A 22,765-nucleotide genomic window follows, 5' to 3' on the forward strand; every position below is an offset into this window, starting at 1 on the left:
CTTGTGATTGGCGGCCGTCTGCGAGAGAAGTCGTTGCCTTATTTGGCCGAGCCACTCAGGACGCTTTTGCTTCCGCACTGAATCACTATGGTTGGTGGTGTAACACTCGATATGTACTTGGGAGAAACTCACCCAATCACGAAACACAGACGATGCTATAGTGTTTTAACTTTCATCTAGTCTCGAAATCTTTTCGCGAAATTTGCATGCCCCTACTTATAACACATGTAGGTATTATTACAGGCCCGGAAATTATGTAGATTCATTGAGCGTAAGGCTTAACATTGAAATTGTTTGTAGACTCGAGACGCTCTGTAATGCTTATTGGCTGTTTTTCATTGTACAGGAAAGTTTATAAATACAGATGATTCAATAGCTCTTCCTTAAAATATTTATTACTACTATCTTACAGTCATCCAGCGCGTGAAGAAAATAATTTTTGATCCAATCGTGAAAATAACGCAGAGGTAAAACTTATCTTACAGTAATTTTTTGTTTTACATCAAATAAATCCGCGACATTTTCAGGTTCCCAACGTATTAATGACACTAATAATTTTGCCCACTTGATCCAATTACGTATTTAACAGATATTTCTGACCGTGTTTCGAATTTTAGTCTTGCGTCACGAAAAAAAAAGAAAATGTTAATCATCAGGTGTCACGCAGCACTTTGTTAACACGCAGAGTTTCGATCAGAAGTTCTCCTATCGATGTTCCTTCCAACTTGCCGCACGTAACCTGCCAACAAGTATAGAGAACATGCAGAAAGATGGGAGAAGGAGAAGGGGGGGGGGGAGGTTGTACCTAAGTCCGGTTCGTTTCCGCCCGAGACCGGAGCCGACGTGGATCCAGTCACTCCACTCCAGTCGTGTCCAGTAGTCTGGCAACGAGTGGCGCCGTACCCATGGAGAACAAGCAAACGGCTCTTCTTCCCGGACTCGAGTCACGTCGAGTGAAACTCCCAAGGACGGCCGCCAATCACAAGGAAGAAACCGCTGATGCGAGTATACCTTGTTGCAGTCTAACCGGCGTTCAGATTTATTCGCGAAAAACCTAGCAATACTCATTAAATCTTAACTCATAATTGTATCACAGGGTAACAGTTGTCAAATTTTTTTGGTATAAGCAATATAAATAAACTAAATAAATAAATAAAATCCAACTAAAAACAAATCAAAGCTTATATTAAAATCATAAAAAACAGTAGTTTAAGTGTTACTGGCTGCTTTGCTGACTGGCCATCTTAATTGAGGGTGGTTAGTTAGCAGAGTATACAATTAGGTTACGCACTTTTAAGCAGGCAACAAGCCTTCCTAAGTTAGCATTACAAAATTTCCATTCCCTAGGCAGGAGGAAAAGGTCCAAAGGATCTCCATAGCAAAACTGCAAAGGGTCTCTGGGCAGTATCCCAGAGACTCGATGAAAACAAAACAAAAAGGCAGTAACCTCGCTCGGTGTAAGCCAAGAGAAAATTTCTCATCTTTATTCTTTAAATCAGAATGAATATTTAAATCATTCCCTTGACTAAACAATACCTTCCCGCCAATTAAAAAAAGTATGCGCGTATTTTATGTTTATTTGATCTTTAAGTTCTAGCGAAGAGCTAGACTTAAATCATTAATCGGCTATCACACTTTGGAACTGGAGCAGCGAGTCAAGGGCGATGATGTAAAAACTCAAATTTTGGAAAAAAATCATTCGCAGGTGATACGACCCCGCGACCACTCTCATGTATCGCATGACCACAAACGCTTCCAGAACAACGTCAAAACGTCAAAGAAGTTACGTAATGGAAATAGAACCGAATGGAAAGGAAACACGGGAGTAAAAAGAAGGGGGAGAGGGAACAAAGTATTTCGGAAACAATTTAACGGACAGGGTAAAAAAAGTAACTAGCCTAAAACAGATCGGGATGACGTCACTTGCCATCCGTTACATGCGTGACGGGAAATATAGAGAAATGACAGATTTCTCCAATAAATAATAAAGGCATATTTCTATTGCTTCGTTCCTATATGTAATCCCTGTTAGGGTATAATAGGAGATTTATCCATCTAGTAATAGTTTTATCTTCAAATCATATAATCTTCATATTAACTTATTTTCAAAAGGTTTATCGGGGTTAGTGAGAGATTATATTGACTTGTCCCCATAGTTAATGTTATATGCATATTATATATCTTCATGTAAGATTAATTTTCTCTATCCAAATAAATGTTAAAGTAAACAAAATAAATAATATTAAACAAAAATTTTCTTCTTTCTTCAGAATCTTCTGAATATATGCCATCACCAAAAATTATAATAAATATTTTCTTCACCTAAAAAGGGGTTTTAGACTATTATATTTATCACATCATGAAAGTGAACAAATTTTCCTTCTTTCTTCAAAAACCTTAAATATATTCCATAACCAGAACTAAATTTTCTTCATCTATATTTAGAGTGTATCTTCATAATGTTTATCACATAAATCAACTGGAGAGAAATTCTTCTAAAATTTTCTTACAGTCAATCTTCATCGCTGTCCGTTTCCACAGTTGCATACCACAGGTCAAATTCTTCTAACCGTTTCCCCATTTCTGTTACTAGGTTTCTCCAAATTTCAAAAGAATTCTTATTATGGATAAGACTTCGAAGATCTTGAAAGTCATATCCTAGTGTCAGTAATTCTTGAGTATATTTTTCTCTGATATCTTCTGTCTTCTTACATTGATTTAAAACATGCAGTACTGTATCTTCTACTTCACAAATCTGACAAAAAGGTGACTGTACTAATCCGAGTGAATAGAGTTTTGCTTTAAAATTTCCGTGGCCACTGAGAAATTGCGATACATAATAGTCGGGTGTGATCCACCGACATTTAAGTCTTGCGTTAATGTCAGGTATAATATTGTATGTATGTCTTCCTGTTGTTGAGGAGTCCCAAGTTTCCTGCCATCTTGATATAACATTCCGCCGAAGTACCTTCTTCTCTGCCACAGAGATCTTCCTATCCCTATTTAACTGGGATACTTGCCCACGTTCATATATAACTAGGTCAATGGGTATGAGTCCGGCTATAACTAGGAGTGCATCTGTTGAAATTGTTCTATAAGATTTAGTTATAGCAATAAGTACAGTTCGTTGGCTGGATAATAAAGTTCTTCGAGGATGAACTTGACAAGCAATGCGACTCCAAGCACCAGCTGCATATGTTAATATACTCACATAAACTCCTTTATAAATAATCTCTAGGGTCTTATAGTTTAAGCCCCAATTAACAGGTGTAGTAGATCGTAATCGGTGGAATAATATTGCAGATTTCTTCGTTATGTACTTGATATGCTCGTGGAATCAGAATCCAGTCCCAATCTGTACTCCCAAATATTTAACAAGTTGTTTAATTCTTACAACACGTCCCTCATAGCGAACTGTGGGAGGTCTATTAACACTAAGTTTACCCTTGAGTAAAATACCTTCCATTTTTTCTGGAGCAATCTTTAGTTTAGAAGCAGTTGCCCATTGGTGAACAATACCTAAAGCCTCTTCAGACTTATTTTCTAGCATGAATCTTGAATTAGCAGGGATTAATAAAAATCCATCATCAGCGTATCCATATATGACACAATCTTCTGGTAACTCTTCTCTAAGAAGTGGATCAAATAGCACATTCCAAAGAAGTGGACCAAGGACTGAGCCTTGAGGACAGCCTTTGGTTAATGTCTTATTATATACAACGTGTCCCTGTTGACATGTACATTCTCTATCACATAAGAAATCAAGTATCACTTTATAAATGTTTGAGGGACACCTCAGTTGCTTCAATCGAAACATAATCTGGGGCCACCAAGCATTATCGAAGGCCCCAGATATGTCGATTGTTATTCCCATTATATATTCATATGAGCTTGATTCAACTGTAGAAAGCACATCCATCAGAGCCAGCTCTGTACTTTTATCTCTGCGAAATCCGTATTGGCGATTATGTAAACCATGAACTTTCTCCAAGTAAGCATGTAGTCTTTTACTTATTAGGCGCTCATATATTTTACCCAAAATGGGTAACATAGTAAGAGGCCTGTAAGATTTAACCAGCGAAGGGTCCTTCCCATATCCTTTGTATATGACTTTCAATAAACCCTTTTTCCAGGCACTGGGGAAAACTTCTTGGAACAAGGCCCTATTATACATTTTCAACAATACATCTTCCATTCTAGTATATACTCTCCAGAGCATTTCTACAGTTACATTATCCAGTCCAGGTGCTTTCTTCGGCTTTAGCTCCTTTATAATTTTCCTTAACTCCTGTATTGTAAACTCAGGTATGGGAAGAGTAGCAGGAACTTGATTCATTTCTTATAGAGAAATGACAGCTCAATACACTCTCACCTTGACTCAACAGTCATCGCAGTACGGATTGCAATCCGGAAAACCGAATCCGGTAAACAAAAATACCCGCCTACGGCCTGTCCCATCCATGGTGGAAAAGCTCTGATTTCAATGAGTCTTTCTCTTGATTCAACAAAACATTTTATCTTTTAACAGAGAGCAAAAATCAATTCACGGATGCACTAACAAACGAATGCTTTGACATGTGTGGCTGGATCTGTAGCGCATCATTTTATAGCTAATTATTATGATAGTTTGTGTTTCTACAAAGTTGAAGAACAAGAAGGGAGGAACATTGACTGAAATTTGATCGCATGACACCTCATTTCTCCGCCATAAAACGTGACTTGATGTAAAGCTTTGGACATACGCCATTGCTAAATTCTCTGGGAAGACTCTACACCACTCATACAGGAATCCGATAAAATAAAAAGGAAAATCAAAGAATCAGCCTTCATTATTAGCGCAATAAAAAATATTTTCAGCCAGCAGAGCATTGAATTAAAAAAAAAATGTGGATCCTTTTGATAAAGAGAGAAACATCCCTGCAGCACAAATCTTAGCAATGGCGTATGTCCAAAAACTGACATCAAGTCATGCACTCCCATTGCACAAATCTTTCAAAGATAATGCCAGAAAACGTCATGGTTACCGCTCAAATCTCAAAGCTGTCCTACGCACGAATAGAAGACTGCACGCTTTAGAGACTATAACCGCGCTAGAAGCACCGGCGAGCGTCGCGCTGCAATACGAACGTACCCCTCTGACTAGGCGGGGCCCTGACAAGACGAATGGCGTGCCGGCGCGGCCTAGCGTTCGCGATCACGTCGACGCGCTGGGTCGCTAACGTCGTTACCAAGGGGCCGAACGGACACAAAAAACGAGAGAGAGAGAGAGAGAGAGAGAGAGAGAACATCCGCAGAGGATGGCCGCTAGTTCTTGCCCCGTCTCGTCCGGTGCTGGCGGACGCAGTAAGAAGGGGTTCCGTGTTTACGACACTGTCCATTTGGCTAATTCATGCGCTGCGACAGTGGCGGCAAACGACACAAAACCCGCAAGACAAGACAGAGAGAAAGAGAGGGAGAGAGAAAAAAAAGAGAAAGGGATCACGAAAAGGAAAACGAGAGAAAGAGAGGAAAACAAAAACAAAAGAGATAGAGGATCACGAGAAGGAAAACGAGAGCAAGGACAAAGACAGAAAAGAGAAAGTTTTGAAAAAAAAAAAAAGAATGATACAAAGAAAGAAAGCGAGAAAGTTGCATCGATTTTCCAGTAAAAAGTAAAGTACCGTGAGGGCGAGTTTACTACCTAACTCGTCCTCGAATTCACTCGCAACGAACAAACTCTCTAAATGTACTTAATCCAAACTGACTCGTTAACCCGCGGTTCACTTTAGTCCAGGGCTCAGATGTAAGACCGGTCTTCCTTCCTCGCCACTTGCTTGCTATTGCTGTGTTATCGTTGGTCGTTTCAAGTCGCGATACACAGTGTAAATAGTTAGAGAAAAAAATACATAACATATTGTGGACAAGAAAAATAGTTGTAAGTCACACGCGCAAGAGTTGTTTCGCCGAGCGAGTAGCTGGAGAACTGGACCAATGGATAACCATAACAAGAGACCGAGAGAGACAGAGAAAGACTGATAAAGAAACCCAGAACAGACTGAAAAAAAGAGACAAAGGGAGGGACAGAGAGAGAGAGAGAGAGAGAGAGAGAGAGAGAGAGAGAGAAAAGTCACGTTGATTTTCAAACACACTGGGGCCGCTGTGATGATGTTCCCAGTGCCGCAAATGCTTTCATCACACCACCATTATCAAAGGGACTCGCAAAGCAGATGAAGAAACAGAAGAAAAAAAAATTCACTTCAGCTTAACGCGATTGTTTCACTCCAGTCGTCGCCAAATAAGATATCACGTGACTAAAAGGTTTTTTTTTTAAGCTCCGACAAATCCAAATGCACAAAGCTAATTACCGTCGTGAAATCGTCAATCACGTTGAACAAGGAATTCTAATTCTTTTTTCTAGTCTTCAAACTGAAGAAACCGTTAACACTGGAAACACACAAGCTAGTAAATCACTTGCCATGGGTGTATTTGTGTTGGTGAGGTGGCATGATAAGTGTCACGCTCGCTAGTGCTTCTAGCGCGGTTATCTCCTGCTCAACTGGCGCACAGTCTTTTCTCGTCGGGCACGGGGAAAATGAGAGATCTGACCGGTAACCATAACACTACATGGCGGAGAAATGAAGATAAATGGGTGATGCCAAGAGTACCTTGGGTGATTTCGAGAATATGTACCAGACGTTTCCGAAAACCTGAGGTAAAGCCCATTTTCACTCGTTTGAAAATAAGTTTAAAAACGAAATACGGAACTACACATTCATCCTCAGCGTATTCTTAAATACTTTTCGTGAACTAGGATTATGTTGAATAGTTTTCATACCGCGTGGTTTTCTTCTTAAGCTCTGCACACTGTGTGTGTGTGTGTGTGTGTGTGTGTGTGTGTGTGTGTGTGTGTGTGTGTGTGTGCGCGCGTGCGCGCGTGTGCTCAGGTAGAAGGGGGCATTCATGTTAACTGGAATAATATTTTTTTTTGACGTGAATACGTTTTTAAAATTGCTTCCATAGTGAGAGGCAATTAAAAAAAAAAACTAATGATATAATAGGCCTACAGTTTGGTGCTGCAGCTACATATCTATCATCTCCATCCAAAATTTAATTACACCACTGGATAGCTAAAGGATCAAAGAATTCGTTACGCTAAGTGAGGACTGTGACGATCATCGCGCGCGGTGGAGGGGGAAGCGCTGTCATTTTGAGGTCATTTATGCTGCGTTTCGAGATTTACATTTAGTATAACTTTTGATTGGGAGAAGCTACGACGTTCGTTTGAGTTTCAATCGTCAGCTCTCGTCGAAATATATCGATCGCATATATAAAACATCAAAGTAAAATAGTTACAGTGAAAATATATATGGTATCATAGCGTATTTTATATTTTGAAGAGAAAATATTCCCTTTTACGTACACGTATTCACGTGCAACACACGGCCGTGTCCATGACAGAGCCACACCTCATTTTTTTTTTTAAATTTAATTCTCGTCGACAGCGAAGTCTGACTCGCTCAACCAAAAGCATGTGGCAAGGGACCTCCTTAGCATTTTCCTGGGCAGACTTCGGGGGAACATGGAACCAGACGGCCATACCACGATCCTTCCCCAAATGCGAGTCCTGCGTTTTGTTGACGTGACAACGTCTAATAAATCGATGAACGCCGACTGCACGCACAAAAAAATGTCCCGTTGCGCACATTGATCCGTTACGCTGTGTCCCGTTACGCTCATTGTTCCGTTACGCTCATTGTTCCGTTACGCTCATTGTTCCGTTACGCTCATTGTTCCGTTACGCTGTGTCCCGTTACGCTGTCGGCGAGTGCAGTAATAATAGGTTATGTTACAATTAACTAAAACATTATGGTGATTCATATAAATGATGATAGATATTTGATTACAGTTATTTATATGAAAACTTGTTCATAATTATATTTAAACTTTATAGCTAAACGCAAGTTTTTAAAATTAATTACAAGTCATCTATACGTGAACTGCTTCGTCGACTGTTTATAAAGTGAAGTGAAAAGTTAATGTGGTTGTCATTGCTTATTACAACAATTTCGGCAATAAAGGTTAATTAGTGTTGCATTTTTAAAAATCTTATTACTGGTATAATTACAAGTATTTATTCTTTTATTATTAAAATAAAAATGATTCAATTTTATTCATAAAAGTATGCAATCATTTCATCAATGTTTTGTTATGACGTTGTCACGTTAAACTATCGTACGTAAACCGACTTTACAGACAACCAATTTTTTTTTTTTTTATCGCCGCGCCTCTTCTCTCGCTCGATAACGAGTGAAGGACTGTGAATTCACACTCGGAAGCCGTACCAGTAGCGTAGTGACGGATCCAAGTAGCGAGCGGTGCACAGTCAATCTGAACGCTCACATGAAAACAACTGCATCACTACCAAATAGTGCTCGCAGTTAATACCGGGTTCGGATTATTACACGGGCATGCACGCGTTGTGTTGTACCAGTACCCCCAATAGCTACACCGTTCTTTGAATAGCTTTCCAGTTTTGACTGCGCAATTTAATAAGCATAGTAAAAAAATCATAATTATTGACTTTTCGGTTATCTTTTCCGTGGTTTAGTAAATATTATGCTTGAGCGAAACATCAATTAAAATATGAAATTATGCGCCAATTTTCGTAAGAAAAACTCAGTATTATCACGAAAAACGTATTTCATATATGCATAAATAACCATAGCCATGTATTGTACAAAGTTACATCTTTCTGGTTGTATTACAAACCATTTCTTGGTAACTGGTTTTCAAAGGAATCTTTTGTAAAAAGTACAGAATTTTTTTGTGTATTTGCGGGAACCTTGAAAAGTAGAAGAGCAAAAAAAATGGGGGGGGGGGGGAGGGGGGAGGCGTGCAATTCCCGCTAAAATTACGACTGTCGGCGGTCACTATAAACCGTCACACTCGGATAAACACATCCTTAGTCCTTCGATGGACACAGCAACCACCCATCGAAACAATTGAAGGGGTAAGGAAGGAAAAAAATATATATTTTTTTTTAACTATTTCCTTTTTGCAAACAGCTTGTTTAACGTGTTGTTTGACAAAAAAAACTTATTTACTTAATTTTTTTCCCAATATAAGTGGTCACGGTTGGAAAATAAAATGAATGGGCTTGACGCGAAGGAGTATCCAGCTAAAAACGCGAAAGGGGAGAGGTGTGAACATTTTTTTTCTTCTCGGGATTTAACCTCTTTCATGGGGGGAGGAGGGTCATGGCGCTATAAAATAGTAAAAATAATAATTTATTGAAAAAACAAACTATTTTCACCAACATAGCTTATAAGCCAGGTTTTATTCTTCAATTAAAAAAAAAGAGGAAGAAAACAATTTTCCACTTCGGAAGAGGAGGCAAATGTCCCACCTTGGATTGATGTCTCGTCGACATCCAGGTAATTTTAGACCTTAGGAGTGATTTTGGGGGGAGGGGGGAGGGAAGGGGAGGGGAGGGGAGGGGAGGGGAGATATGAGAATAGAGCATTGAGGAATGAACGGTGGTGTTGATCTAACCACTTCGACACCAAGGCTAGGTCACGCATCCAGCCGTGGTTAAGGTGGCGGTGTCCTAAATTATCATGCTTATGATATTTCGTGTTTTTTTTGCACACGATTTTTAATACATTCATAATATAAACATATTTTATTGTTTATAATACGCATTTTTCTACTAAAGAAGCCCTTATTTAATGCTTTATATTTGACATAATTTGTATTGTGATATTCGAGTTCTTGTTTGGTCAAGATCTTTCTTAGTAAGTACTAAATTAAATCAGCAAGCATCACGTAGGTACCAAGGAGTCAATATACACACGATCATTCCATCAGGGTCAAGGTATAAGCTCGGATATGTGAAACGAAACAATTTAATTATCAATTTCATAGATAAAAAAAATGCTAAAGGATCGGTCTCACATGCAATTTGGTTTTTAAAATCATCTCGTCATTGCTATTACTTGTGGGCTTTATTTGTAACTTTATCACGGCAAGAGCTCGTGCATATTATGTTTAGTCTCGAATTTGCTCAATAGATATTTACTTAATACTAACTAACAGTGGTAATACATTATGGCTAGAGACAGGAAAAATTCGCGGATTCATTTCACGATATGCTAGAATCCAAACAACTGTACCTTTATATTGCTTCTGTGATTGGCTTACAGTTTATCTGAAGGACTTTGAGCCAATGGAAAACCTTCAACCAAAAAAGTATCGAATCGCAAGCGTCCCAGTCGACAGGTGTCACGAGTCAATAGCCAATGAGCAGGTGGCATTTGCCTGAGTGTGTAGGGGGTTGTGGAGTCTATCCTAGAGGTCATCGAAAGCGCGAATTTTTCCTGTCTCGAATCATGGCATAACACACGTTCGTGTCAGGTTGGAAACACACAAGGATTCGAGTGCTCTCTTGAGCTTGAACCAACTGTAACACGAGGACCATACCCGCCAACAGCCCGCAGAATGATTGACGTTAGTTAAGAGAGAATGCAACTACGGGGAGGGGGGGGGGGGAACCACAGTACTCCGAGAAAACCAGGGCATCCACACACATCTGTAATATAATTTCTCTGAGTTTCCATTACAGAAATTTCAAATTTCCTCGACTATCTTTTTAAAAAATAATTTACCTATTTTGCAATTTTCTGAAAGAAATACGGAAAACACACCATCCCCATTATTGGCCTAAAATTGTATTTAAAAAAATTAAAATTCAAACAGAACCTTGCATACACCATATGTATGACTAGGCACTAAAACACCACCTGAAAAACAAAACATTTTCACAGACTAAGTGATGGCTTTGCCCTGATTTTCCAGAATGTTGACACACTGAAAACCAACCGTTCGCCAAAATTATGTACAATACGGTGGAAAATAATATCCAAATACTACCACCACACCAAACCCAAGCTGAAAAAATACACCCAATTATATAAATAAATAATATAAATTCGACTCTAAACGAGAGTTCCTATGTCTAATTTTTTATTTTAACGAAACGTTTTAGTAATTACTATTTGAATGCATACCGTAACATTACAGGCAAGTCATTATTAAAAAAAAATTTTAAAATTAAACTAGTCTTTCAATTCGATACTCGTATTTACAAACTAAGAAGAAACTTACCTGTTTCTCAACCCTTTTTCGACGTTGATTTACATTTATTTCATTCCTCATTTGACAAAAACACTACACGTCATTGCCTACGCAATAAATAAAATGTCTAAGGCGCACTCTTATAAAATGATACACTTAGCAGACCACGGGACAAAAAAAGGGAGGCATATGGTTTATAGTGGATTGTGTATAGTTTAAGCGCCCAACGAATCGGAATATTAACGCGTCACGTCGCGGTTTGAGATGGAACCTCCGGCCGAGAGGATCAAACCCTGATTTTCCGCGAGTTGGAAACGTGGCGGACGTTGTCGTGATACGGTGGGTTTTCTCAGGGTATTCCCGTTTACCGACCGTCCCCTACCCTCTTTTTTTCCCCCGAAATCCCAAGACATTCATAACATCACCTCTTATGTTCTCTGATGTCGACGGGAACTTTAAAAGCCCTGGTAATTAATTAATTAATTCACTGAAACCTACGTACTCCATCACATGTGCGTGTCAAGTAGTTTTGTTTACTAAAAAAAATGCGTGTAGTTTATTTTTTCCGTTTTTTCTCAGCACACAACATGCAAGCGCCTTCGTAGGCACAGCATCTTTCTGTTAGTAGACCAACAAAAACACCGAGCGATACAAAAGTAAACAAGGCGCCGAGGAAATTTTTGACACCGGAAACCACGAGGTCGAAGTGTAATTAGACGGGTCTGTGTCGGGCCACGGGGATCTATTCTAGGAAGCCATTAAGGCGTTCGTGCGACTTCTCTAGAGGCGAGTGATCATTAGGAGCGCCATGATGAGTAAAAGAGGGGAAGGCTGTCTGGAGCAGGCACTTTGCCAAGATGAGAAAAGGGAGGCAGGAGCTGACAGCCAGCCCTACGAAGGGTTTAGGGGAGGGGGAGACGCGCCAGAAGAGGGGGCGGAGACTCCTGTAGTTTTTTTTTGTGCTGCCTGCACAGAAACTAGAGTCTGGTTCGATAAAACTTTTTTTCCCCCCCTTCTATGAACAATAATGTAAACTCGACACCACCGAAATACATCTCGGTGCTACGATGGAGTAATCTTTTCTTCATCAGGAAATAAATAGTGACGTTTAATGTGATAAGTACACAGTCCCCTTAAGTCAAGGAACTGTTACTCCACCGGCAGCAAACCAACTTATTTTAATGCAAAATACATGCATCATGCAAGGTCTACAAAAAAAAATATTTCTCCCTACAAGTGGTATATAAAAATTTGAACTATTAAGGCCCGGAGAAACTATCAAAGTACATTCCTTACGGCAGAAAATTAACTTAGTATGAAGTTAAGTCAAACAATCGTCAAAAACCCTTGTCCAGGGGGAAATATTTTAATACAGGTCTTCATTTAAACACATGCATAGCCACATCAAAATAAACTCACCTAACAAATAACTGCTCCTGGTTGTTAACTCTCCATGAAACCACTGTCGCTCCTGTGAAAAAAAGGTAAAATAAATTTACGATCAAAACCCTATTGTGAGCATAAAAAATAAAAATACTACAGCATCGTTTTTAACTTAAACTTGAAGTACGGCGTCTCACTTGATGAGTATTAACGCATTGCAAGAATATAACATACAAAGTATGAATAAAGTTTAACATTTATTATATTTTTATAAGTGAAAAATGGATAAGATAGTTAAAAATGAGATGTATATGCGTAAACCATTAACATTACCATGCAGGTTTATGGTGCACGTCGTGTTGTTTCCCCTGTCCAGCACAACAACACTCGTCGCCGCTGCCATGTTTGAATCTGAAACCGCCTGTTCGGTACTCTTTGTAAATTGACAAGAATGGCATTATGAAAAATTCTTCATCCGGTAGTATTTTTATATTTCCATAAAATAATAGTGTTTTGTACCATGAATTACAATATAAAGTAATTTTAAAAGAACTTAATTATTTATAATGTTAAAGTATGTAAAATACTTTAAACATAAAAGACTATACAATAATTTTTATGTGAAAAAGAAAATGTTTCATGACTGAAAGCAGAATTTCACATACATATTCCGTTCCTTGCGACAATATTGTTCATGATATGCTACAAACAATGTTTCAATTGGAATAACTTACAACTATATATTTTAAAAATTAAAAGAAAAATTTCATTAATTAATATTTAAATATTAATATTAAATGAATGGAATATTTTTTAAATGTACTGTATTAACATTTGACAATAAACTGACAGAAAACATGTTTACTTTAAAGGTTTCCAGTTCTTGTCCTTATTCCACTGTTTATTCCGATGTTCCAATGTTATTGACGTTAGAAAAGCGGTCACCCATCTGTCAGTTGAAGAATGGTAGTGATTTAAAATTTTGTGTGAGTGCGGAAGTGTCCACGCACAAAGTGCTGTGTGTTGAAGTGTATTTCATGTAGCTCAAGTACAACAATGCTTAAATTTGGGAGCAAAAGTGACATAAATGTTAGTTACAGGTGCACAGTACGATTATTAGAAGACACGGAAATTGTGGAATGCGAATTTCAGGTTGGAATTATTCATGCAATTAGTTTTGACTTTAAATTTAGGTTAAATAGAAAGTATTTAATACAAGTTTTTAAGTTTAAAACAATGTTTTCTTGTTCAAATAGTTTTTAGTTATATTTGTGTATAAAGTTCAGAGGTTATGTTACCACACTCGAAGCTTCACACCTGCGTTTAAAACGGTGAAACCAAATGAAACAATTGCCGGAATTTAAATTTAAGCGTAGGATTAAGTGAGATAGGAAGTTAAAATTTGTAAACTTTAAGATTTTTATAAAGTATTTTAGGGTCTTTATTTTAGTACACAGTATTTATTTGTATTCAGGGGTCATTCAGTTCTTGGTTGATAAGAACTCTGTGTGAAGGCATTTATAGAAAATGACAAAATGACAAAATACATATTGCTTGTACTTGATTCCTTTCATTATTATTAAATAGTTGTAGGTTACACAATGCTTTCCAAAGGTTTTTGTTTTGGATTTAAATATTTCTGTGTAATCAATTGCCAATATTTTTAATATTCATGTGGCCTAAACATTTTGTGATAGTCAGTCTTAGTTTAAATTATATGTATAATTATTGATAGTGAATGTAGTTCTTAGATTCAACACTGCTGTACCGAAATGCTCTGTTAAGATTTGTCACTCTAAACTATCTTTTCCAAGATTGAAATAATTCCTTCTGATTACTGACAAATGTATAAGTAACAGAAAGAAAATATATTTAGTATTAGTAAAGTTTGCAATGCTCAGCGACTATCTTTGAGTGTTTATTGTATTACATCCATTAGATCTTTTCTTTTGTGTTTACAAATTTGCACAAATATATTGGACAATCATGTTATTAAAAAAATACAACAGTTACATGGCAAAAAATTAAATAAGCACATTAACAAATATTTATTGTAATCTTTTAGTTTCTGAAACCCCCATTGATTCTGCAGCGAGTGTGTTAGCCACTCAAAATCTCCACGTGTAAGTATATAAATTTAAAAAAAAAAATACAGAAAATAAATTTACAGTAGTGGTAGTTCTGCAAAGCCACTTTTTTGTAAAAAAAAAATAATGCTAAAATACTTTCTTTTGTTTTAGATCTTGACATGTTTTCCTATCACTTTCTAAGAGAGCTTTGCTATACTTCCAGTAGTTTACAATTTAAATGAGTGGTATTATTAGATTAGGGACATAAAAATAGCATAAAATCATGAACTGTTGATTACATTAGCTACATTGTAACTACTGTGAATTTGTATGAACAGGTCCTTAGGTTAGGGTAGCTCCATTAAAAATACTTTGATATCATCTGAAAAAATGGTTAGGGCAGGTCAGCTGCATTAAAAAAAAAACTATAAAATATTAGGACCGTTGTTTAGGCTTAGTACTAACAATTCCAATTATTTAACAGTTTTTTTAATGTAGCTAACCTAACTGAATGGTCATGTTATTTTAACATATTTTAAATATAACTAACTTAACTATATGGCCACACTATTTTAAAGTATTTTAAAAGCATAAAACCTAATCCAATCAAACATTCTCACAATATTATGGTTTTTTAAAATATAAACCTAACAAAACCACTTGTTTAAACTTTAACTCCTGCTAAACTACTTGAAGTATCACAACACACACTTATAGGGAATAATTGGAAAACTTGTAAAGAAGTATATATATATATATATATATATATATATATATATATATATATATATATATATATATATATATATATATATATATATATATATATATATATATATATATATATATATATATATATATAGACACACACACAGTAAACTCCTTATTATCCGCGCATGCTACAAAAAAATACAGCACATATGTAAATCTGTATTTTGTTACAACTGAGCAAATTTGAAATCTACTGACTAGTATATTGTGTGCAGTATACAGTAAAACGCCACAGGCCTTCTCTAAATTGTATCCTTGTTACGAAGTAAGTACCGAGGACTTTTATGTTTACATTACTGAAATGTATTGTATGTTAATTATTCAGTAAAATACAAAAAATTTAGCATTATTTAAAAAAAATTTGTTGATTCTAACTTTTACTGTGCACAAATTTTTAAATTTTTAAGTTTAAATTAATGTTTCCTTTTTTGTTTCCCATTTTCGGCTCTTTTGCTGATTATCCACGATTTTCACTATCCGCGTTAGTTCTGCCACTTAATTTCGCGGATAATCGGGAGATTACAAACTCTCCCCCCCCCCCCCCCCTCCCAAGTAAAAATGCCCTTTTTTTAGAATTACCAGAGTGGCTAATCTTGTTTCTTGTGTTTTCTATAAAGAGCTGTCTTTTTGAAAAAAGTATGTTTCTTTTAAATATCAAGGCAGCTTGTTCGATAGTGTACTTGCCGAAGTCTTCCCCATCCCAGCAATCTTAGATAAGCTCGGTACACCTGAGGGTAAGACGAACAAAGTCTTCTCACTACGGGAAGAGGCAAATTGTGTACATTTATTGCAAAAAAGGTGATTAACTCACAATATAGGAGGTAAAAATACAAATTATCATATACCTATAACCTTTAACATACTTAGTAAACAGAATAATATTAGTTTCATCAAGTTGGCAGGACTTAATTCTTTACTGGACAAGTATTGGAAAGTTGAGGTTTGGGAAGGAAATATAAAAATATAATTACAATACAAAATGTTAGTAAGGTAACTACTAACCTTTTTATGTATCTCAAATTGTACTAGAATGGTTGGAATTATAGTTTTCTATACAATGCAAAAATGTATCGATAGTCAATATTACTCTATCGCTTAGTGTAGTAGAATGGTTTAGATTTTCGTTTACTTTTCTATACACAAAATAGCCTTTGTATTTTTGTATTGTGAGGCTTTTCTAGTTTATTTTATGATTTTTTGTATCCATCACAAAATTCACTAGTTGGTGGTATTTCACATGAAGTTTACATGAAACATTGTATGATTACTTTTTTGCATCGGTGTGTTCTGCCCAAAAACCTTTTGCTGCTGGTGTCCTACAAGACTTCAGAAAGAGCATATGGAGAATTTCATTTCGTGGGAAGGGGGTATAGAACCGTTTTTTTCCTGCTGTTTGCTTCCAAATTCTTCTTTCCTTCTTTTCTATTTCCCTTTACCCTTCACTTTGCCTTCATATGCCTCTGTTCTCAAACACAATATAACTTATGTATATCACATTGTATACTGGTACTCTGCCTACAAATATTCCATGGTTCATTTGCCATTCTCAATACAAATAAAAATTATGCGACACAATATGTGTATTTTAATTTTGGATTAGGTATGCCATACACTTTCCTGGAGCACATCTTACTAAACTTGCTGACATAATTTCATAACCTTATAACACTAATTACCAGGGGTTAGGTCGAATAACTGTAACAAATCTAATTCGTGAAAATGGTTATAATCACACAGGATTCCCACAGACTGGAAAAATCTTTAAAATGGAAAACTCGAGGATTTTTAAAGATGGTTTAAAACCTGCGAGAAGGGGGAAAAAATTACGTGGTACAGAAAAAACTCTGGGAAATTGCTGAAGTAATAAATTGAAGAGCCTGTCGCTAATTACTGTAATAAGTCCAATTTGCTACAACACTAACAAAGTTTTTATTGGTTTTGTCATCTTTTAACACAGTTTGATGAAAAATTTCATATCGTATGTACACTACCTTCATTTGGTATTCAGATGCGCTTCAAAACATTCATATTTAAATTTATTCCATTTATCTTCAACTGCTGTCTGTGTACTTCCATCTCTTGCCTTCCACAGCAGGCAACTCATGTTTTCTGGTATTCTGGTACCAAACAATATTCTTTGCAAAAATTATCACACATTTTACGATCATGATGGTCAAGTGACGCAGGTTCGATTCTCAGCGGCTCAAACTTGAGTTTTTCAGCAGGTGGTAAACGTGGCAGATGTTGCAGTTCACTGATGGGTTTTCTGAGAGCACTCCTGTTTCCGCCACCCATTCATTCCATCAAAGTGTCATTCCTGTCTCGCCCCCTCTCAACGTCTTATCTTAACCCCACTGCCGACGAGACGTTATAACTCGCACAAGAAACGCGATAACACAATAAAAGCAAGGTGCAAAAAGTTCAATAACAATGTTTTCAAATACTTTTTTAAAAACTATGCAATCCGCAAAAACGCAACGCAAGCATGACCTAATGTTCAACTTCTTGCATTTTGGTTTGTGTTTTCACCATTTCGGCTTGTGTTTTCGCCTTCTATGTTTAAAGTGGAGTGCTACGAAAACTTAAATATGTAGACATTGTGATATAATGATATTTTCACTTGTTAAACTTTTGCACAATTGGGGGGGGGGGGGGGGGACTATTGAATCAAATTATTTGTAATTTTACATGTTTACAATATTTTCATGATAAATATAAACTAACAAGATGCTTGGTGAAGAAATTTTGTTTTCCTCTGTTTTACAGTTTCAAGTTGTACGTTTGCTGATGTGTTACGACATCCGTGCTTTATAAATTACTGATTTTCTTGAGTTATTTGTGTGTGGCTTTATGCATTTATTGCATATTATTAACCCAGCCTTATATATATAGTGTATACAATATATATATATGGAAGCCTATGGTGTTTTTCTGTACTTTCGCCATTGTGGTGTCCAGAATATCTGTTTTGTCACAATAATGGGTTCGCCATTGTGTCACTGTTGTCGCTTTGTTGTCCATTTTATCTGTTAGTATCATCGTTCATTTTTTTTGTTTTTATTTACTGTTATTGTTTTTACTGTCTTGTCATCGCTAGCTGATTAATTTTTTTAAATTAATTTCTTCCATAGAATTTTCTGTAATGTTTTTTAATTTATTTATTTATTTATTCATTTTTGACATCACCTTATTTTGGCTTTTTTTGTGTGTTTTATATTTATCTTTCTTGTTTGTTATTGAGGTTTCTTATGACATACAGTATAATCAGCAATGGCATATGTCAAAAACTACATCTTGAATGTAAAATACATGCTTCTTTCTATTTATTTTTGACCATGCTGTGTAGCAACTTTGTTTTAGGGGATTTTATTACTTGCATACCTTAACAAAATAATAAGGTATAAGGTTATATTAAAATAATTATTAATCAGTTCCTATGAATTTGAAACTACAAAAGTATAATTTTTTTTAAATTAAAACCCCTGTTTTTACAGTAAAAGTTTATTTAATCAAAAAAATTGTTCCAGCCAAAAATTTTAGATAGAGTTTAGGAGTTTTACAATAAATTATAATGGAAATGAAAGTAAATGTAGTAAAAAAAGTAATGACATTTTGTTTATCTACACTTATTTCCACCCCTTGCAGTAATGGTTTGTATTATCAAAAATTGTTTCAGACAAAATTTTTAGGTAAAAATTATAAAATTTACAAACAATTCAAACGGATTTGCTAGTGTACCTACTGAGTGAGTTACAATTTTTTTTTTTTAAATTCTGCCACCCATTTTTCAATCCCTTGCAGCAATGGTTCGTCTAATCAAAAATTGTTTCAGACAAAGGTTTTCGATAAAAATTATAAGATAAGTGCACAATTTGTACAAATTTGGTTTGTTCTTACATGCTGCTCAGCACGGTCAATTTTGCCTATGAAGGGAGTTACTTTTTTTTTTGTCTGCCAACCCTTGTTTTTTCAACCCCTTGCACTTATGGCTGGTCATATAAAAAAATTATTTAGACAAAAGTTTTAGTTAATAATTTGAGGGGTTTATAGTAAAACACAACAGATTTAAAAGTGTACATTGAACGTAAATTATGATTTTTTTTTAAATTCTACTCTTTATATTTTTTCAACTCCCTGCAACAATGGTTTGTTGGTCTTATCAACAATTGTTTCAGACAAATGTTTTAGGTAGAAATTAAAAGATTTACAAACAATTCAAACAGATTTTATAGTTTAGCTACTAAGGAAGTTATGATTTTTTCTTTTTTTTTCTTTTTTAAATCCCAACCACCTATTTTACACTCCTTAAGGAGAGGGGGATTTTGAAAGAAGGGGAAAAAAATTTGGCAGTGTTTGTTTGCATTTTATTTGTATACATTATTATACTTTCCTATTTTTTAGAGTTGGTATTTTGATTTTTAAACCCTTTTGTGGTTAAATATTAAAAATGGAAGAATTGCAGTACATAACTCTATAGCTATTATGGTGTTTATAATAAGATTATTATTTGCTGTTTTATTAGATTTGGAGACATGAATATTCTTTATAAAATCAGACTCTTCCTTTTTGATACTTTTAGAGTAGAATTTAGCAAAATGGTAAAAAAAGGAGTGGGCACTATCATACATGCATTATTCATACCTAACATCTTCACTTATGCTTGAATAGCTTCTGATATTTGATTATTCATTATAATACCCCCTTATGGGTGAAATTATTTATAAGATTGTTACTTATTTTTGTTGGTAACATGCTTGCTTACAATTAAAAAAAAACATGAGTGATATGCACCATAGAATAAAAACTAATACATAGACAATTACGAAGAAAAAAAAGACAAAACAAAATGAAATACTAGACAAAATACAACAATATAAAGTCTTAATTATATAAATTGTAATTTTTAAGTTATCTGAAGACCTTGCTTGTAAAAAACTTCATCAAACATCCAGTAGTGTTAAGATGTTGCCAGAGCTAACACACAGACAGAATATTCAAGAACTATATATTTGTGTTTGAAATAATGTAAGTAATAATTTATAAAGTTTTTCTTTAATTTCATCCAGTGCTCAGAGACTTACCATGAACAGTTTTATTATTAGTTTAGACGACTGTTGACATTTTAAGTTTATATCTTATACCACATTGTCGCAAACATTTTTCCTAGAATATCTCATATTGCAATAATGTGTTCTTAATATATTTAAAAAAAAAGTTCAAATTTACTATTATATTTCTTAAAATATTTTTGATAATTTTAAAATATACTCTAGGAAAGTAGCTAAACAATATAGATATATATGCTATTTTTAACTACATTGTACTCTAAACTTTTTTTTGTGTCATTTTCATATTACACAAGAATACATGTACAGTATTACCTTGACTTACGCTACCCCGTCGTAACGTCAATCCAGAGTTACACTATTTTTAAATTTCCGTCCATTCATTTGTCTTTTTTTTTAAATGTCTCGCAAATCTCAATTCTTCACTTCATCAACACTATTTTTAAGAGAAAAATTTGCTTGAGAAGAAAAACAATCTTTGATCTTTCAGATGGCTGTTATGAAGCCTCGTACTTAAAGATAACGTTAGTTTATGTTTACGCTTAAGCCCTCGGCTGTTGGTGGGCATGTTACAATATTAATAAATAATAAATAAATAATAATATAATTTGTTGTATTAACCAAGTTTTTATTACACATTCCTGTTTTAAAGTATTGTTTTCTTTAGTTTCTGTTTCGAGTTAAACATAATTTGTATGTGTGTATTTATATGCAAAATTGTACCCCGACTTAAGCGAATTCGACTTACACATGGTTATCGTTTGGTTCCACCTATTGCGTAAGTTCAGGGTATTACTATATTCCTGGAATCCTGGAATGTAAAAAAAATGAATTTAGAGTAATAGTTGTAATGGGAGAGGTAGCTATTTCATAGGTGTAGTAATTAGCAGGTCACAATCACTATTTTATATTGCTACTGTTACCAGACTGATATTTTAAAGTAATATAATTTTAGATAAAAACAGTATTTTTTTTAATTTACTGGTAGGAGCAACATTACATTTTTGCACTACAGATGTTTTAAAGCAGTTATTTCTTTAGTCTCATAACAATCTCATCACATTTACTAACCATTATTACTTTATTACTATATGATAGATACAATTTTAAATATTACTAGACATTCATGCTAAACCTCTGTTGTTTACATCATCCCATCAATTTAATATCACAATAAAATGTTGCTGTTTTGAAAATTATTATTAAAAATTGAAAATTGTATTATGCCAATGACATCTAGGGCATTTCGACATCTGAATCTTGATGTTGATTGTTGACATATTTCACATGTCAATGAAAGTTCAACATTCTTCATACCAATGATGTGTTTAAAAGGTTTTAATCAAAAGAATTGAACCTATGGACAGATTTTGAGCCTTGTAAGTTAGAATTTATTTTGGAGTATTTTATTGTTATTTGAAAAAAAAAATTGTCTTTTCAGATACAAATGAAAATAATCTAATCAGATGTACCATCAAGCAAAAATTTGTATAAATGGCTGCTTTTTCACCTTTATAGGAATTAAATCATGTAGTTGTTTAACTTCTTCAGATCTTATGATCTTACTGTCAGGTTAGTTGAAAAGTTGAAAGTAGTGTTTGTTAGCTTATTTTTGGTTTTATGTATTGTGGACAATTGAGGTCATTAGATATTGACTTAAGAATTATCTTAATGTTCGCGTGTATTGATTTTGGGGAGCCATGGAAAATAAAATAAAAGTGGCAGACCAAGTTCTAATCCAGCCCCCCCCCCAATCTTCCCTGAGTGCGAGTCTTCACATTTTACAGTTGTGTCGCCTTGCTCAATGAAGTGTAGTTGTCTTGTTAAATTATGTGATTAAAAAGTTTTTATGTTGGTCTAAGGAGACAATTTCTCATGTTTAATGAATTTAAAAAAAAAAAGAAGATATTTTTAATGAGATGCTTTGCAGCAGTTTTGCTATCATAAAATTAATTTATGGGCCAATCTAAAATATTAGTACGTAAAGGTCAAAAAAATGCCACACTGCTCCTTAAAATCTTTTTTTTTTTTTAATGTACTTCTGGGGGAAAAAATATTACAGCTAATTTGAACACATTTGAATTTTTCCCAAGTGTTTTCAGGTATAAAGATGTTAAAATATAAAACTTATTCTTATTTGTAATCAGTTGGATGAAGTGGAAGACAACTGTCAGAAGTAGATAAGAAAAAAGTTCAGATTAATTTGAATACCTTTTGCAGGTTTCCCTACAAACAGAAAAATCAGGAAAACAGGGATTGAATAGATGACTTCAAAACCTGGAAAACTCCAGAAAATTAATAATAATTTAGTTTCAAAGCAGTATAAGTTGTTTTTTTTCCATACTATGTAATATCCCAATTTCT

General features: G+C 35.0%; 2 protein-coding genes across 3 annotated transcripts in view; one reads left to right on the forward strand and one right to left on the reverse strand.

Annotated features, from left to right (window-relative positions):
* The window catches only part of LOC134540036 (uncharacterized), a 96,103-nt gene extending 83,200 nt beyond the window's left edge, over window positions 1–12,903 (reverse strand). Inside the window, exons 1-2 of the mRNA XM_063382476.1 lie at window positions 12,829–12,903; window positions 12,532–12,583 (exon numbers count right to left, since the gene is read on the reverse strand). Of these exons, the coding sequence (XP_063238546.1) occupies window positions 12,532–12,583; window positions 12,829–12,898 (122 nt within the window). The 5' untranslated portion in view covers window positions 12,899–12,903. The remainder of the gene's footprint in view (window positions 1–12,531; window positions 12,584–12,828) is intronic.
* Window positions 12,904–13,420: 517 nt separating this feature from the next.
* The window catches only part of LOC134539837 (FERM domain-containing protein 5), a 168,743-nt gene continuing 159,398 nt past the window's right edge, over window positions 13,421–22,765 (forward strand). For both annotated transcript variants that reach the window (XM_063382137.1, XM_063382138.1), the window contains exon 1: window positions 13,421–13,647. In XM_063382137.1, the coding sequence (XP_063238207.1) occupies window positions 13,552–13,647 (96 nt within the window). In that variant the 5' untranslated portion in view covers window positions 13,421–13,551. The remainder of the gene's footprint in view (window positions 13,648–22,765) is intronic.

Source organism: Bacillus rossius, chromosome 16 (genome assembly GCF_032445375.1).
Source record: "Bacillus rossius redtenbacheri isolate Brsri chromosome 16, Brsri_v3, whole genome shotgun sequence".
NCBI classification, from domain to species: domain Eukaryota; kingdom Metazoa; phylum Arthropoda; class Insecta; order Phasmatodea; family Bacillidae; genus Bacillus; species Bacillus rossius.